This window comes from Eumetopias jubatus, unplaced genomic scaffold, assembly GCF_037043125.1.
Source record: "Eumetopias jubatus isolate StellerSeaLion01/CBP00866 unplaced genomic scaffold, mEumJub1_p1.0 scaffold_7, whole genome shotgun sequence".
Lineage (NCBI taxonomy): Eukaryota > Metazoa > Chordata > Mammalia > Carnivora > Otariidae > Eumetopias > Eumetopias jubatus.
Window position 1 is genome coordinate 28,442,811 of NW_028274813.1, and position 19,087 is coordinate 28,461,897.

Genomic DNA, 19,087 nt, shown 5'->3' on the forward strand with positions numbered 1-19,087 from the left:
GCCCGGCCCGGGAGAGCGCCCCCAGGAGAGAGACCGAGTGAAGGCAGAGGTCAGCTGGGATAGAAGAGCCCTTCCCCTTCCACCGGCACTTTACGGCCCTCAAGCCTGACGATGTTTCTTATCTGATGACCTTCTGGCTGGGTTATTCCAGAGAAGACCCCTGAACTGGGAGGGAAAGGGGCTGGGGAAGCGTGGGAAACCCACCCCGGCAGAAGGATGGCAGAGAGGTCGTGTTCAGCGTTTGAGAAAATCTTAAGAAATCAGACATTCGCATCCCTCCCGTCATGCAAGTAAAACCCAGTCACCTCACTAAACAAGCCTTATGCTATTTTATGGCATAGGTAGGTAAATCCGATTAATAAAGAGAAAAATTACTGCCTGATGAGTTACAGTACTTGGTGGACAAAAATCTTCGAACATCTAGATGCGGGATAAAGTCCCTGAAATCTCTCCTCAGTCTCTCTCAGTATTTGAGAGACTACTCTGTATCCATCCCTGTGATAGCCCTATCCAGAGGGGATGTGCCCGCCCTTTAAGAACTCGCTTAAATCCAGGTATTTAAACGTAGTGTAAATATAGTGATCTAACTCCCAGTGTTTGTTCTTTCAGATCTTCCTTGTACATATCACTGAGTTTTTTCTTTTTTTAACGATTTTATTTATTTGACAGAGAGAGAGAGAGAGCACAAGCATGGATAGCAGCAGGCAGAGGGAGAGGGGGAAGGAGAAGCAAATTCCCTGCCAAGCAGGGAGCCTGATGCAGGGCTCTATCCCAGAACTCTGGGATCATGACCTGAGCCAAAGGCAGACCCTCAACCGACTGAGCCACCCAGGCGCCCTGATATTGCTGAGTTTACTGCACTTGACTAGGTCTGCTCCCCAAGAAAGCTAATCACAATCAGAATCTTACCTGCAGTCCGCCTCGAGATATGCTATGGGTAGAGGGTAACAAAATCCATTCCTTTTTCCCATGAGGAATTGACCTGGGGTTACTACATAATTAAAACAATTTTAGGGGGGGGAAGGACAAACAGTGGCAGCAAGAGTATGTCACCCCTTGTCCTAAGAATCAGGACTCCACTGGGGCGCCTGGCTGGCTCAGTGGGTGGAGCATGCGATTCTCGATCTCAGAGTTGTGAGTTTGAACCCCATGTTGGGTGTAGAGATTACTTAAAATCTTTTTTAAAAAAAGGAATTAAGACTCCAACAAACTTCGTTTGAGACTCTTCCATTTCTCCCCTTTAGAGGGTGTGGCATATGAGGCACAGAAGGACCAGCTCCTGTAAGAGCATCTATCTTGGTCAAGATTAAGAGGTCCCGGGGCGCCTGGGTGGCTCAGTCGTTAAGTGTCTGCCTTGGGCTGGGGTCATGATCCTGGGATCCTGGGATCGAGCCCCGCATCGGGCTCCTGCTTGGCGGGAAGCCTGCTTCTCCCTCTCCCACTCCCCCTGCTTGTGTTCCCTCTCTCATTGTGTTTCTGTCAGGTAAATAAATAAAATCTTAAAAAAAAAAAAAAAGATAAGAGGTCCCTGTGCTGAAAGGCCCCCTGTGGTAGGCCAGGTTACATTCTCCATGGTTTCTACAAGTCATCTAATGAAGAAGGTATATTCTCAGTAAATACGGAAACAGATTTAGTTAGCTGATTGGGTTTTCCTTTGGATAAATCATCACTTTAATTCAAAAACCAATTATCCTTGGGTGTCTCTCACATACTTCTTCCTTCCTGATTTTTTTGGTGAATGTCCATCTTCATGCCAATTCATAATCTTCCCTTTTTTTCAAACTTGGTTCCAACTTTGTTTCTGGAAAACATTCTGATCTTAAACCCTGTCTTTTGTGGATCTCTGTTGCTTTGCACTCCCATTCAAATGATGTAATGAGTCAACATTGTACTTGCTTGTGACGCATGTATGCTGTCATCTCACTTTTAACCAGATCCTAAGCCATTGGTGGGCAAGGACTCCCTCCACCACACACATACAGAGCACACAGAAGAGTCTCCAGAGAAAATGGCTGCGCTACAGAAGACTGTGGTACTTACCTAGTGATGCTAGGAAATCCAACCTCATTATTCTTGCTTCTCAGCCCTGCTTGAGGACATTCTTCATTCTCTTTAAGGACCCTAAAAATCAGAAACCTCTCCCAGCTGATGAGAACAAATCATATTTCTGTGGCAGACTCTAGTGACATGGCCTACAAGATTCATAAAAGCAAATGATGTCTGTGATTCCCAAAGGAGGGAATGAACACCTTCCCTGCTGATTGATGCTCTTAGCCAATGTAGCCAGGAACGTATCCATCTCTTATATGCTCTCTCTGAAGACAATAGCCAACTTTGGTTTTCCTGTACTATCTTATTTTAAGATTTTATTTGGGGCGCCAGGGTGGCTCAGTTGGTTAAGTGTCTGCCTTTAGCTCAGGTCATGATCCTGGGGTCCTGGTATCAAGTACAGCATCAGGCTCCTTGCTCAGCAGGGATTAAAAAAAATAAGATTTTATTTTTTTATTTGAGAGAGAGAAAGCACGAGCAGGGGAAGGAGAGGCAGAGGGAGAGGGAGAAGCAGACTCCACACTGAGCAGGGAGCCCAACACAGGGCTGGATCCCAAGACCCTAAGACCATGACCTGAGCCAAAGGCAGACGCTTAACTGACTGAGCCACCTAGGTACCCGCCCACCATCTTATTTTTTTTTTCACCATCTTATTTCTGATCAGTAATTCCCAACATTTTATATGCTATTCACTGTTTAGAAACAAAAGGTTTTGCTGAGTTTTAGGAAACTGACAGGACTATCAATAAAAGTAATGTTGCTTTTTTCCATTGATGTGACCTACATAATTTTTTTTGGTTTTGCTTTTTTTTTAAGTAGGCTCCACACCCAACATGGGGCTTGAACTCACAGCCCTGAGATCCAGAGTCGCATGCTCTACCAACTGAGCCAGCCAGCTGCCCCCATAATTTTGAAAAGATAATCCTCTAGCACATAAAATATCTGGATTGTACTACAACATACACGTTCCATAAGTTTTTTTGACAGCTTTTACATCAACTGAGTTTTTTAGGAAAAAAAATTTTCAGAAACGAAGTGTTAAGAATAGTTGTTTTGAGACTTTCAAAACATGATCCATGTTTTGCTCTGATCCATACCCCTCCCATTATGAGTAACAGAAACAATGCATTTGTGTTTAACTGTTTCCTGCTAAAGGATCAACAGTTCTCAAAGTTATACATTATAATACTTTCATGTAAGAAAATTAGCACAGCTGGATTCATGCAGTCTTTATTAATTTGACAAGTACAGGAAAATCCGCAATCACCTATCAAAATTATATCTTACCAAGAATTCAAAAGGTATTTAAAAAAGATGTAGTCACAGCCTGTCTGAATCATGTACAAAGCAGTGTCTGTAGAAGCAAAAGCCATACGCCGAGCATGTAAATGATCCCGCTGAAACCTGCAGCCAGCACCTCCGATCCCACAGTAAACAATCCTGCACTCGCTACTCTCTACAGTTGATTTTGAAGCTGCCCTTTTACAAAGGAAAATTGCTTCCTGGGAAATCTTTCCTCCTCCACACCCGGGCTGAAGTGCCAACACCAGCTCCAGGGCCCAGGGTGGACCCCGCTGCTTCCTCAGTTCAATGTTGCAGTTGACCAAGGCCCCAGAAAACAGTCCGAGAAAAGGGTTCATTTCAGCACTTGGCTTGTTTTTAATACGCACATCTGAGGTTTTCCTATCAGAGGAGAGGACTGTTCAGAGGATGGCATCCGGATGATTCAGGAGGTGAGCGTGACGACAACCTGGTTAGGAACACCCTGCTCAGCAACTTCACCGAGGGCCGTGAAGAGCTGAAACCACTGTTTTTAATCTCCTGTGCTTGGGGGATTTAAAGAGAAGCAAGAAGATCACAAGGATCACTTCGGGGCTCAAACTCATGATGATGATATTGTTTCATCCCAGGGCAAGACCAAATGTCCAGTTTTCAAGTCCCTTCCACCCCCGCCCTGAGTCACCTTTGTGGTTCCCCCAGAGGTGAGGTTCTAGAACGGCAGGTCAGACTGTTATAGACCATCCAAAAGCAAGTAGAGAAAAAGGAGTACTTTACTGAAAGGAGTAGTTCCTGGGAGAATCAAGTCACCTTTATAACATCAAAGGGTAACCATGAAAAGGGGTTACTGACAAGTACCTGATATTTTAGAGAAGTTAAAGATGGCATCTATCAGCAAACAGGGAACGATAGCTGCATTCTGAGGATATGTCTTATTCATCTTCACATCCTTCCGACTCCAGCACCACGCCAGGAACATGGAAGACGCTGAATAAATCTCTTCATAGTGGTTTCTGGGCTAGATCGTGAATGGGCAAACATGCAAGGCCAGGCCCTGCGGGTCAGGACCAGAGACTTCCTTGAGACGCTGACCGTGGAAGATCTTACGTGGGAGCTTAACTTTTGTCTCACATTCTACAAATTATGACCAAGACCACTATATAAATTTTGAGGCCAAGTAAAGGACAAGCGCTAGACTTACTGCATAGACATCGGTTATGGAAGGAGAGTTTTTGAAATCAAGGGACTTTAAAAACTGGGGATCCAGGAGTTTAAAAGTGAGAAAACTACCTCTCTAGCTGTTGCTTCTGCAGTGAAGTCAATAAATCACACTTACGGTTTTCTTCCAAGTTGCTTAGAAAGCTTTGTTCTCATCAAGAAATTTAATCATTTACAGTGAAAGCTGGGATCCCTGGACCACAGGCTAACCTAGTGAGAATCTAAAAACAGGAAAAGCAAGCTCTTCCTCTTTGAAAAAAAGGCCCACAGATCTTCCAAATATGGTCGGTATGCCCACAGGCTACTTTGTAGCAACCTTCCGTATTTAAACACTCTGTATTCTGTGAGGCAGTCAGGCCCAGACATCAGTGGCCACTCTTCTGCCTCCTCTTCAGTGGCCCTGCAGCCACCCCTGCCCTGGGTGAGGGCACGTCTGCAGTGGACTTGCTACTGTGTTCCCTGTGACAATCTATTTTTCATGGTGGAAGACTAGCATTTTGATATTTCAGAAACAACTGAATGGACCCTAAGAAGAAAGTTCCGAGGCAAAAAGTTCTGCATCTGAAATTGGGGTTTTCAGGAAAGAAGAGGAGTTCTTTCCATGCTGAGATGTGGTTCCGTCTTGTAGAAAGTGAGTTTTATTGCCATCTTTCTACATAGGACAGTGATACAAAGGATGGTCTTGGTCACACTCACACCACATACCTTCTTCTGGGATGAACCTTTCATGAAAGATATGGTACTTCTGAGACTTTTGCACAAATAAACTACTCTAGATCAGGGCTCCCTCAGGCCTGCCTCAAGTTGCAAACACGTTCGGGTGGCTTTGTTGTTGTGGTTGATTCATGTCTTTCTAGAAGATAATACCCACATTGCTACATATCTAAGGAAAAAGAGAATCTTGGAAAGAAGGGGCTACACAAAGACAGAGATGAGTGAACCTACTACTTTAAGTAAGCTCCACTCTTCCTGTGCAGAGCACTTGTTTTTTTGTTTTTCCTGCAGTTCTCAAACGCCTACTGTGAGCCAGTTTTTACTTACACTCCGGTTATGACCAGCACACTACTGCTAAAGTTAGTTTATAATATTCTGTGACAGAAAACAGATATTCTAAGCTCCAAGGAGAACCGCAAACCAGATCACATGATAGGCTGGAGAGAAAGCAGGCACAAGAAGAAAAGCTGGCCCTTCTGTTCAGCCAGAAGGAGAGACTAAGTTTCTCACAAATGCTTGCAGTCTGATCACCATGGCTAAGGGCGGTCAGTGGTAGAAGAAGGGTTGTGCCCAGCAAAGCTTTGCTTAGAGGAGTCATGTGCCCACAGGCTGATGGCTCTGTTCATGTCCCCAGCTGAGCTGCCCTGGGTCTCAGCCCAACAGCCCAGTTCAAAGGTACACTGAAATGAAAGGTAAGGCAGAAGGGAAAGCACAAAACACCCACTGTGAGGTTCTTGAGGAATAACTTGGTTCTCCTCCTTAACATCTGCCCACGGAATGTTAGCTCATTTTGTCCCATTGGCTATTAGAGGCCCTTTCTCTTCTTGGCAGCTGGTTCTCTTCCTGACCCTAGGTCCTCCCACGCACGGCTCACCGAGTAAAATCATAGCTTTCTCCAAACTCTTACTTTGTATTGATACAGCGGACTTTATAAACTACCAGCTTTTGGCTGTTGATTCAAATTCCGACCCACAGTCAGAGACAATGGATTGTAGTTAAAAAAAAGAAAAAAGAAAAAAGAAAAACCAGGACAGAAAGTGCTTCACCAGCCATTTTACTCGTCTTTAATTCCACTGTCTTAGGGCACACATTGTATTTGCTATTGAAGAAATTATGACAGCGAGGCTGACAGCACTGATTCAGAACACATTCTTTGCACCACACAAAGAGTAAAATCCTAGAGTAACTGGGTCATCTGTTACCACAACAGAGCTGTCTCATTTGCTGTATAAGAGAATGCTTATGCGGGAGTCAGGGAAAGACGGGAAGAATGGAAGCATCCAGGGGCACGTGAACCTACAAGTATGTCTAAAAATAAAGAATTTGGTGGAAAATCCAAAATGCACCTAAGGCTAATAGGAAACCATTTGGATACAGTTCCATTCTTTCCAGAAATTACTGAATTTGGAACCTGAGGTTAAGACTTTTAGGATAAAGCAACCTCAAATCAGTTCAGACTGGCCGTGGGAAGAAATGGCAACCGTTGATGGTACTGAGTTTCAGTGCTTGAAAACGAGACTTTTCAAAAAATCAACCTAGACACCTGACTTGACTCAAGGTGGAAAAAAAAATGTCTTATCTAAAAATGGTTAAGTCTGCAGCAAAAAGGTCTGAAAGTGAAAGTTGGAGCCCCTTTTCAAAAACCTTTTCATCTTGCTGCTGGTGCTCGCTCTCCTTACAGTACCTCTGGAAAAGGTTCAGAATTCAAGACAAGTTTATTAGGTTGATCTTCAACATGTAGTTTAAGATGAAGAGTCCTGTTTGGTTTAAACCACGCCATTTAATTTCTTGGTAATGGTAGTCCTGAGAGTCTGCAGTGTTGGTAAAATCCACCTGTGACCAAGGGTTACACTGCTGGTGGGAGCACAGCAACTTCATGGTCCGTCCCTGCTCCTCAGCCTTGTCCCTCAAATCTGGTAGTTTTTGCACCGAGGGACTCAGTCCATCACAATGACGTATGTCCAAACCATTTTCTGTAGATACCTCCTTCCAGCGCCCAATGGTACAGGTGGTTAGGAAGACTTGGAAGGAAACTGCAAAAAGTCCAGCTGGGAATCTTGCCTTTGTTAGATGTGGACACAGGAAAATCATCTTTGTCCTCCCCAGATTTTATTATAGTCAAAGGAGAAAAATCCATGGGATTCTAATTGCAAATATGCTAAATATAAAATTGATGGAATGCTAACTGGTCCATAAAGGGCTGTACAAGATAATCTGTGGCAAAGTAGAAAACCAGCCCAAAAGTGATAGAGATCGGAAGAGCTGGCAATGCTTTCTTGAAAATGGCGAGGAGTAACAATGTAAGGCACAAACCCTGTGGAGAGGAGGGGAAAAGACACAAACTCAGACAAAAGTATGGAAGTATTTCATGTAAAAACAACCCCATCACAAGTCCTGGTCTTAATTTAGTTCACTGAATTGAATACTATCCTTTGAGGTTAAATTTTAGGACAATTTTTTTAAATAAATTTGGAAACACTTATTTTCCTTTGTAGCATAGGGTTCATAATGCATACACTGTTGATACTTCACCCTCTAATTCTAGGTAAGAAATAGAACCCAAAAATAAGTATAACTATTTTAAATAACTGACATTTCTAATTAAAATACTGAGTCGGCTAACTGTGAGTTTAGTTTGGCTGGCTAAAATCCCAGAAGTGAAAAGCATCCTCTGTGTTGTATGGGGGCAAAGAGGTGCTCACAGAATAAACCAGTAAAAGTTTATGATGCATACATAGGTTTCTCTCACTATCTGAAAGTAGAGCATTCCTATGAAGCCTTTTGTAAGCCAAATGGCATGAAGTGAAGCATATTGCCATTTTCTCAGAGTTCGAATTATGCCACTTGACTTTTATGAAAGACCATTAGTATGGGAATTTTTTTTTTTTTTTAAAGCAAAAATCCTCCTTGGATTTCTTTTGGTTAGCAAAAATAGCTAAGTGAACTTTCAGAAAGTGGAGGAATACCTGTAAACGCAGAGCAGTCATATAATATTGTCCATTTTTTAACCCTAGCTATTGAGACAAGGTCTAAAAACTGCGCATCATTTCAGCTTTATCCAGAATAAGTCATTTTCTTCTTAAAAGATACCACACATTCAGAAAACTAACCTCAAAAGAAAAATGAAACACATGAAAAATTTTAACTGGTTTTATTATCATGACAAACCACAGATGTCATCATAAAATAAATGCATAAGAGGCTCTCATCTAACTTCACTCACATATACCAAAGACATCGCATCTTTAGCAAAAATACCAATAAGATATATCTTATGACTTATAGTTTTGAAAGCTTCAAGGTTCATGTTGTGACACTAAAAGCAAGATCTATACGGCATCATGCACTGTGTTAGCTTTTCTTGCCTCATACTTGCTGCCCAAGGAGCACCATCTGCTGCAGGCTGTGGCATTAAAGGCAAAATCACCACCAGACTCAGGGACTCAGTAAGGATCCAAGTACCCCTTTAAGACTGATCTAACACAACTAACTTCCTACATATCTATGCTGCCAGGCTTGAACAGCAGTTCCTAATCCGAGGTGCCTATCAGAACTTTTCGGGGAACTTCTAAAAAAAAAAACAAACAAAAACACCCCACATACAATTAAAACTAATTTAAATATCTCAGGGCAGGGACCCCTGGCTGGCTCAGTCAGAGGAGCATGCAACTCTTGATCTAAGGGTTCTGAGTTCAAACCCCACACTGGGTGTAGAGATTACTTAAATGAAACATAAACAAAACAAAACAAAACAACAAACAAACTCAGGGTAGGGACGCAGAGTTCTAAAAGCTCCCAGGTGATTTTAATGGGTGGCCAGGTGGCAACCCATTCAGGTAAGTTTCAATTTTTTTTTTTAAAGCTCTCCAGGTGCCTGGCACACTCAGCCCAGCTGGGGTTAAAACGGACCACCTTAAAGGGACGACATAATCAGAGTTTTGAGATGAGGAGCTGGGACATGTTTTTATTAGTGTATACTTACAATTAATATGGCTACGAAACAGGCTATGGTTGTGTTCCAGTCTCCACTGGCTGTTGCAGAAGCTTTACCAACCAGAACACTGTAGAAAATGAAATCTCCTAATCCAAGTTTTACTCCCCCTAAAAAAAGAAAAATTATGAAGTTCGTCACTCTTTGAGATCGACTCAAAAATGTAACTGCCGCAAAAAAAAAAAAAAAAGTCACTGCTGCATTCCATCCTGTACTGAATGAGAAAACAGTAAATGATACATAAAATTCGGCTTTAGCTAGGTTTTCTTTTTTGGTTCCCTCCAATATGAATTTCAGATTCTATGTAGCTAACTCTGGGGTCTTTAACAATAGATGCTGTTGTTATATATAAAAAGAACAATAAATAATAACTGTCCTTACTGAATGCCTTTACACATGGCACTTGTGCTCATAAATCCTCACAAGAACCCCTATGATAGGTATAATTTACTTCATAAAATATACCCACTGTAAATGTACAGTTCAATTATTGTAAAAAAATTTATAGAGTTGTCCAACCATCACCACAATCCACCACATTTCCACCACCCCAGGCCTTTTGCAACCACTGATCTGTTTTCTCTCTATATATGACTCTTCTAGACATTTCAAAGAAATGGACTCATAACACTATGTAGTCTTTGTGACTCACTTCTTTCACATAACCTATTTTTGAGGTTTATCCATGATATTACATGTATCTGTATGGTTTCTTTTTACTGATGAATAGTTTTCCATTGTATGAGATACATTTTACCAGTTGATGGACATTTGGCTTGTTTTCAGTTTGGGGCTATTATGAATAATGGTGCTATGAACATTATGCTGTGACCAAGGGTACACATCTTTGTGTGGACACGGTTTTCATTTCCGTTGGGTAGATTCCTACAAATGGAATTGCTAGGTTATATGGTAAGTTTATCTTTAGTTTTTTAAGAAACTGCCAAATTGTTTTCCATACTGGCTCTACCACTCTACATGGCCACCAGCAACACAGGAGCATTCTGGTTCCTTCACATCCTTCACCAACACTTGGTACTGCTAGTCTGTTTGATTATAGCCATTCTGATTAATGATGTTGAGCAACTTTTCATGTGCTTATTAGCTCTTATATTTCTCCTTTGGTGAAATGTTTAGCCAAAGCATTTCCCTATTTTTTACTGGGGTTATCTTTTTTTTTTAATTGTATTTAAATGTGAACCAGAAATGTTTATTGCAGAAATCTGGTCAAAGTCCTCATCAGGTGGCCCCTGTTGAGGTTGGACTGGGGCCCTCTGTTCAGTGCTGGGCATATGTAAGTTATCTTCTATTATTGAGTTGTGAGCATTATTTTTTTAAAGATTTTATTTATTTATTTGAGAGTGAGTGAGAGCGAACAAGTAACCACAAGTGGGGGTGGAGGGGCAGGCAGAGGAAGAGGAGAAGCAGACTCCCCCCTGAGCAGGGAGCCCCATGCGGGGCTCGATCCCAGGACCCTGGGGTCATGACCTGAGCCGGAGGCAGTCGCTTAAGTGGCACCGACTGAGCCACCCAGGTGCTTCTGAGCATTCTTTACATATCCTCAACACAAGTTCTTCAACAGGATTTGAAATATGATTTGTAAATATTTTCTTAGTCTGTGTCTTCTCTTCCTTAAGAGTATCTTTTCTAAAAAATTTTTAATTGTGGTAAAATACACAATTCGATGGCATTAAACTGACACTACTGTGCTACCATCCTCATCCCCCATTCACAGAATTCTTTACATCTTGCAAAACTGAAGCTCTGTGGTCATTAAACACAAACTGCTCCTTCTCTCCCTCCAGCCTCTGGCAACCATCATTCTGTTTTCTGAGTTTGACTACTCTAAGTACCTCATATAAGTGGAATCACACAGTATATATTTTTGTGACTGGCTTATTTCACTTAGCGTAACACCCTCAAGTTCATCCATGTTATAGCATCTGTTAGAATTTCCTTCCTTGGGGTGCCTGGGTGGCTCAGTCAGGCGAGCGTCTGCCTTCGGCTCAGGTCATGATCACTGGGGTCCTGGGATCGAGCCCCACGGTGGGTTCCCTGCTCAGCGGGGTCTGCTTCTCCCTCCTCTGCCTGCCACTCCCCTGCTCATGCTCTCTCTCTCAACAAAAAATCTTAACCAAAAATAAAAAAAGAATTTCCTCCCTTTTTAAGCCTAACAATATTCCATTGTATGTATACACATTTTATTTACACACTCATCCATCAATGGACACTTGGGTTGCTTCCACCTCATGGCCACTGTGGATAATGCTATGAAATTGGGTGTACAAATATCTCTTCTTTTTTTTAAATTTTTTTAAAGATTTTATTTATTTATTTGAGAGACAGAGAATGAGAAATAGAAAGCACAAGAGGGGAGAAGGTCAGAGGGAGAAGCAGACTCCCCGCCGAGGAGGGAGCCCGATGCGGGACTCGATCCCGGGACTCCAGGATCATGACCTGAGTCGAAGGCAGTCGCTTAACCAACTGAGCCACCCAGGTGCCCCCAAATATCTCTTCTCTTAATGGTATCTTTTGTAGTGCAAATGTTTTTGATTCTGGCGAAGTCCAGTCTATCAATTTTTTCTTCTATGTATCAGTGTTGTATTGAAGAACTCTGCCCAACGCAAGGTCATAAAGTTTTTCTTCTGTTTTCTTCTAGAAGTTTTAGTTTTACAAACACTTACATTTCAGTTTATGATCCATTTTGAGTTCATTTTTGATTGTGTGCATGACGGACGGACAGGGTGAGGCAGGGGTTTCCATTCATTCTTTTGCATGTGGATATCTAATTGTCCCAGCACCATTCCTGTTGAATTATTTTAGCACCTTTGTAAAAATTACTGACCATAATCGTAAGGGTTTACTTCTAGATTCGCAATTCTGTTCCACTGATTTATATGCCTGTCCTTGTGCCTGGATTGATTACTATGCCTTTAGAGTAAGTTTTGATGTCAGAGAGTGTAAATCCACTAATTTTTTCTTCTCTTTCAAAATTGTTTTGGATATTCAAAGTTCTTTACATTTCCATCAGCTTGCAGACAATGACAAGCTGATCCTAAAACTTGGAACAAACATGCAAAGGCCCTACCGTTTTGTTATCAAATATTTTTTCCCTTCAAATTCTTTTCAAAACAATATATAATTAAGTAAAGGCTAAACAATGGATTCAAAAAGATATGTTTTAACTTTGGGTGCCATTACTAATCCATAAAGCTTTACAACTGGCTTTCACCTTTCTGTTAACTATTCCCAGCTGAAGTTTGAGCCAGCCTGGTCTTAAAGTTTTGTTGTCTGGGTTAGAGAACCACTTCCAGGAGATAGAGGTGGAGGGCCCTGAGAGGTATGATCTGTTCCACATGTGGGTGAGAAAGAAGCAGAGTGCTGGTTAATAAGATATTACTGAGAAACCAGTGTTCTTCTTGAGTTGTGGGAGCCAGAGCAAAATCTTCCTTAATGGAAAAGATAAACATATGACCCATGAAATCTGAAGCTATGAATTACAGTGTCAACCACCCTTTAACTTGCTAACCTTCCCAGACTGATGAATACTCTCTCCAGTTTCATGTGTACAGAAGAGGCCAGCTCTACTACTTAAGTACTTGTGTGATCCAGAGCAAGTTGATTAACTATTTAATCCTCAAATCCCTCAGCTCTAAGATGGGGGATTTCAGAGTTGTTATCAAGAGTTAAAAAATAGGGTGCCTGGGTGGCTCAGTTGGTTAAGCGACTGCCTTCGGCTCAGGTCATGATCCTGTCCCAGGATCCAGGCCCACATCAGGCTCCCTACTCAGCAGGGAGTCTGTTTCTCCCTCTGACCCTCCCCCCTCTCATGCTCTCTCTCTCAAATAAATAAAATATTTAAAAAAAAAAGTTAAAAAGTAATACAGGAAAAGTTCTGCGCACAAAGGCTAAACAATAATAACCTTAGAAAGACTGATTTCAAATGTTAAGTGCTATAAGTAAAACTAAATTCTTCAGAAAAAAATGTTATAGAAATGAAATTTTTAAAATGCAGGAAAAAAAATCTGCCTTTACCTGAAAACAAACTTGTAGCTAGAATAAAGAACCATTACAACCCAATAATAAAAAGAGACAAATAAAAATGGTCAAAGGATCTGAATACAATTCTCCAAAGAAAATATAAAAATGGCCAATAAGCACACACAAAAAATACTCAACATCATCAGCCATTAGGGAAATGCAAATGAAAACCATAATAAGATATTACTTTATACCCACTAGAATGATTACAATGAAAAAGACAGATAATAAGTGTTGGTGAGGATGTGGAAAAATTGGAGCATTCACACACTGCTGGTGGGAAGGATGGCTGCTTTGGAAAACAGTCTGGCAGTTCCTGAAAAGGTTAAACAGAGTTACCATATGACCCAGCAATTCCACTCCTGGGTATATACCCAAGAGAAATAAAAACATGTCCACACAAAAACTTGTACATGAGTATTGATAGCAACATTATGCATAACAGCCCAAAATGAAAACAGCCTAGATGTCTGTTAATTGATGAATGGGTAATAAATATAATATATATAATATAAAAATAATACGTGGGATATACATGAAATGCAATATTATTTGGCTATTAAAAAGAAATGGAAGTACAGACACACACTACAACAGAGATGAACTTTGAAAACATAATCCTAAGTGAAAGAAACCAGTACAAAGGACCATATATTGTAGGATTCCATTTATATGAAATGTCCAGGATAGGCAAATCTATTAAAATAGTGTATTTGTTGGTGTTGTGGGGGGACATGGGGGCTAATGAGTTTGGGGTTTCTTTTTGACATGATGAAAATGTTCTAAAATTCACTTGTGGGGATGGTTGCACAGTTCTGTGAATGTAATAAAAATGATTGCATTATGTACTTTAAATGGGGGGATGGGAGGGATTGGAGAGCTGGACAGCTAAGGAGTGTGAGTTCTTTTCGAGGTAATGAGACTATTCTAAAATTAATTGTGGTGATGGCTGAACAATTCTGGGAATATATTAAAAAGCTATCAAAAAGTAAACAAAAAGGGGCGCCTGGGTGGCTCAGTCGTTAAGCGTCTGCCTTCAGCTCGGGTCGTGATCCCAGGGTCCTGGGATTGAGTCTTGCATCAGGCTCCCTGCTCAGGGGGGAACCTGCTTCTCCCTCTCCCACTCCCCCTGTTTGTGTTGCCTCTCTCGCTGTGTCTCACTGTCTCGGTCAAATAAATAAATAAAATCTTAAAACAAAAAAAAACTTCTTAAAAAAAAAGTAAACAAAAATGGGGCGCCTGGGTGGCTCGGTCAGTTGAGCGTCTGCCTTCAGCTCAGGTCATGATCTCGGGGTCTTGGGACAGAGTCCCACATCGGGCTCTACACGGCGGGGAGCCTGCTTCTCCCTCTCCCTGCCACTCGCCCTGCTTGTGCACTCTGTTAAATAAATGGGTAAAATCTTAAAAAAAAAAAAAAAAGTAAACAGGGTGATGGGTATTGAGGAGGGCATGTGCTGTGATGAGCATTGGGTGTTATACATAACTGATGAATTGTTGAACACTGCATCAAAAACTAAAGATGTACTATACAGTGGCTAACTGAACATAATTAAAAAAAAAAAAAGAGAGAGCACTCAAACACAAGGGCAGTCATGAAATAGTCGTGCTGCCTCTATGCTCAACGGCTATATTACTTCTTTCTTTTGGCTGTAGGCACTCTTGACAAAAGAGAGGAACAGAAGAGTCAACCTAATTACGGTGGTAACTTTGCAGGCAGAGAATATATCAGCAAAGACAAGCTCAAGCCCGGCTGTCAGATGAGACAACTCTGTCTAGTTTCCCTGGAGTGTGAAAGTCACAGGCTGCAGCTGGCTCTAACATCTGGAAAACTCAGCGAAGCACCAAAGTCAAGGATATACCCAGGTTCTGACCCAGTTAAGAGAGTAAGGCTGAGCTGTAAGAAGTGTTCTGCTCAAGCTGAAGGATAATGTCAAGATCATAATAATTAGTGATCAGTAAATAAAGAAGCTAAGAAATCTAGGTGTTTATTTCTTTAAAACTACTTAATATTTTCAATATAATGTCTTATTCCAGGGCTTCACTTTCGTGAGAAGAAAAAAAAAACACCAAGAATAATTTAGTTGGAATATGTGTTAATCTCTTAACAAATCACACCTTTAAGACTAACTGAAGAGATGACTGAGCCCTAACCAAGGGGCTCTACTGGCTGATAATGTTCCCAAGAAGCCCCAAGGGCTAACCGAAATCTAAATGCCAACATATCTTAGACATTGAATAAATGCTTGCATTTCTCCCCATAACCTAAATCCCTCTGATTTTCTTTAAAATTCATAAAATACAGTGCTTGCCAGCAAAGGGAATAATGTGTAAAAGGCTGAAACATTCAAATCCACAGGTCTCTGCACAGCAAAGAGGAAATACATTAAAGAAATTTTTGTATACAAATATTGCAGTCATGAAGTCTTACTGCAATAATAATTCTGAAAACATCTTTTACCTCACAAAACAAATGCCAAAATTCAGTCTATAAAGGGCCATTTCCAAAAATGTGAGGGGCAGAATCTGGCCCATTAACAAACTGAACTATGAGAAAAGCAACAACTATTAGTAGGTCCCACTAAAAGCTACACTCTGTTATTCAGAATTAGACTGTAACACTCTCCATTCATTTTATTTTTGAAGAGGTTGGTAATGCAGCACATAAAGGAACCCATGACTGTTGAACACAGAGAAATGCACATACTTTCTTCTGGATCCTCACTGGCAAGGATGTTGCTGGAAAGTTCCTGCACAGCAGCTCGTGTCTCAGTCGTAGAATGATGAGGCCCTAGGTGACTGTCCCTCTGGGCTTCCCACTCTTCACTGAAGCCACCATCATCGCTCTCTGTCACAGGGTCTTGGGTCTCGCTTTCGGTGCCTTCAAGAGAAAGTAGAGATTACAGCTCTGTAACATTTAGAAAAATTTCTTAATACCTTTAAGAAAACGACATGGAAACGGTAACTACCCAACTGTCATATAACTAGGTTAGTTGGTTCTTAAACCACAAATAAGCTGTAAAAATGCCTGACGTTTGCTTGACCAATAACTATTTCCCTCCTTGTTTCCTGAGGGCAGAGTCCTGATTTCTTTGGGTTTCCACCTCTCATGCACATGTCTCTAGCAGTAAATCATGATCAAGCCAAGCCAAGCATGGTAACCTCATTCCTCTTCCCAATGAAAGCTCTAAGGGTGGGGCTGATACTAGCCAATGTGTGGTGAGGCAAAGTCTGCTCTGAATTTGGGGGAAATTTTTCTCACTCTTTGAGATTCAAGGAAGAAACAAACAGCCCCTTTCTAACCCTGGATGATGTCTCATCTGGATATAATGGCTGGAACTACAGTTGTCATCTTCTGACCATGAGAAGCAGCGGGCTGAGGACCAAACCCGTATCTAAGAATGGCAGAGCAGGAAGATGGAAAGAACCTGGGCCCTTGATGACATCAGTGGATCATAAAACTGACCAACCCTATAAATGCCTGTACCTCAGGACTTCTGGTCATATGAGAGAACATAATCTTCTTTGTTTAAAGCAACTGAGTTGGGTTTTCTGATCTTGGCAGCTGAAAGCCTAACTGATGACACTCACCTGTGGCTTCAGTGACTAAGATAAAAAGTAGACCATTATTGTGGGGTGGGGTAGGAAAGGAGGGGGTGAATTTTTTTATGGGTCGGTCATTTTGTTATAATGACTATCAATCAGACTGAAAATTGTGAGCATAACATGACAGTCTTGAGAAATGTCCATACATCAAAGATAATTAGGATACGTAAATGAAGTTGATAACTTTTTTCTTCCTTCGTTATTATATTTAATAAAAGTAAAACATGTTCATAGAGGTAGATTTACCATGAAGATACACTTCAGGCCTCTCACACGGAATTCTTCAGGGAGGCGATAGCAATTCTGTATTTGTAACTCGTATTCTTTTTCTTAACCAAGTCCTCAGCTAATCCTGAATCTTCCATGGTTTGGAGTTTACAAAATCATATAAGCCTAAGATTTATAAATAAAAACAGCAGTCCCTGCTCTGCCCCATACCTCCTCACTCCTACCTGCGAACCTTTCAAGCCACCCCTTTTGGAACCCTATGTCTTTCTGTTCCAATCTAACTTCTAGGTCTTCTAACAGAGTTTTTTAGCTAGTGGGTAGCACCTCCCTTCCAGGGAGTGTTTGGAAATATCTAGGATGGAGGGCTTTTTGCCTACTGCAATACGTTGAAGCCACTATTAGCATTTAGTGAGTGAGGGGCCAGATGTGCTAAAAAACCTGCAACGAGGGGAAGTCCCACACAATGAAGAAATGCCCACCCAAAATACCACAGCACTCCCACTGAGGAACTCTGTAAGTTCACCTAGCTCCTTCTAACTTCAAGGCTCTTTCGCGTTGTTTCCTCTTCTGGAAAGTTCTACTTGTCAGCTGGTTGTCACCTATTATCACTTCCTCAGGGAAGCCTTCCTGACTTTACATATCAAAAATGATACTCCCCTACTATAAACTTTCATAGCAACCATACTTCTCCTTTGTAGTGCTTATCACAACTGTATGAATGAATTATTTATGGAATTATTTGTTGAACATTTGTGTCTGTCCAAATAGGTTATAAGCTCCAAACGGACAGGATATCTTGTTCAGTGCTACATTCCCAGTGCCTAGGAAAATACCAGGCGCACAGTTAGGCGCTCAATCAATATTTGTCAAGGGGCGCCTGGGTGGCTCAGATGGTTAAGCATCTGCTTTCGGCTCAGTTCATGGACCTCCAGGTCCTGGGATCAAGCCCCAAGTTGGGCTCCCTATGCTTTGGAGAGTCTGCTTCTCCCTCTCCCTCCCCTCCTGCTCATGTTTCTTCTCTCTCTCTATCTCTCTGTCTCAAATGAATAAATAGAAATCTTAAAAATATTTGTCAAAAGAATAAAATCTTTTTCACCAGACTCATATATATACGCACAGACAACTCATCTTTTAATTGTCTTTAGCTTAACACAGATCAACACAATAGCCAGACTTATAGCAATTGTTTCCAATATATTTCCTTCTTCTCCACCAGGTCTCCTACTGGTTCTGCTGCCTTGCTCACTGCAGAATTTCCAGTTAAAAGTGTGCTCTTTGCTGTTACCCAAATTCTAACTCAGCGGACTTCATGGCTCTTTAAACCTAAACTTTCCTTTTCCCGACAGACAGTAACCCAGTTAAGGCCCTTTTTTCTTCTCTCACCAATCTTTGCCTATTTCTCACAGCTTCCTCTAAGGTTAGCTCTTTTTTTTCCTTTAAAGTTTTCTTCCTTCTTGGGGCACCTGGGTGGCTCAGTCCTTAAGTGTCTGCCTTCGGCTCAAGTCACGGTCCCAGGGTCCTGGGATCGAGCCCCGAGTTGGGCTCCCTGCTCGGCAGGGAGGCCTGCTTCTCCCCCTCACTACCCCCCTGCTTGTGTTCCCTCTCTCGCTGTCTCTGTCAATTAAATAAATAAAATCTTTAAAAAAAAAAAGTTTCCTTTCTTCTTGACTATTTTAAGTGTGCCATTATTCCAATTCTAACTCCTAACTTCTGTTTGCCTTCACATCTTCTGTGTACCCACAAGAGGGCTTTCAATCTCCCAGCCTGGATCATCAGTTTTATCCTCCTCCAGAAAGTCATGTCCACCTGGAATATTTTATCTTCTTGGCATAAACATGATCGCATCTCAAGTCAAATTATATTTAAGTTACGCTGGCCATATCAGACAAGAGGCTCTCAGTTTTACACGTTTGGAGAGCAAGATTATTTTTTCTTTTTTAAATCACAGCCTCAACTTGAACCTTT

The 19,087-nt window shown here is 41.5% G+C and overlaps 1 protein-coding gene across 3 annotated transcripts in view; it reads right to left on the reverse strand.

Moving 5' to 3' along the window:
* Positions 1-6,297: 6,297 nt before the first annotated feature.
* PSEN1 (presenilin 1) overlaps positions 6,298-19,087 on the reverse strand; it is a 69,428-nt gene continuing 56,638 nt past the window's right edge. For all 3 annotated transcript variants that reach the window (XM_028089619.2, XM_028089691.2, XM_028089460.2), the window contains 3 exons: positions 15,996-16,169; positions 9,242-9,360; positions 6,298-7,573 (listed from right to left, as the gene is read on the reverse strand). In XM_028089619.2, the coding sequence (XP_027945420.1) occupies positions 7,418-7,573; positions 9,242-9,360; positions 15,996-16,169 (449 nt within the window). In that variant the 3' untranslated portion in view covers positions 6,298-7,417. The remainder of the gene's footprint in view (positions 7,574-9,241; positions 9,361-15,995; positions 16,170-19,087) is intronic.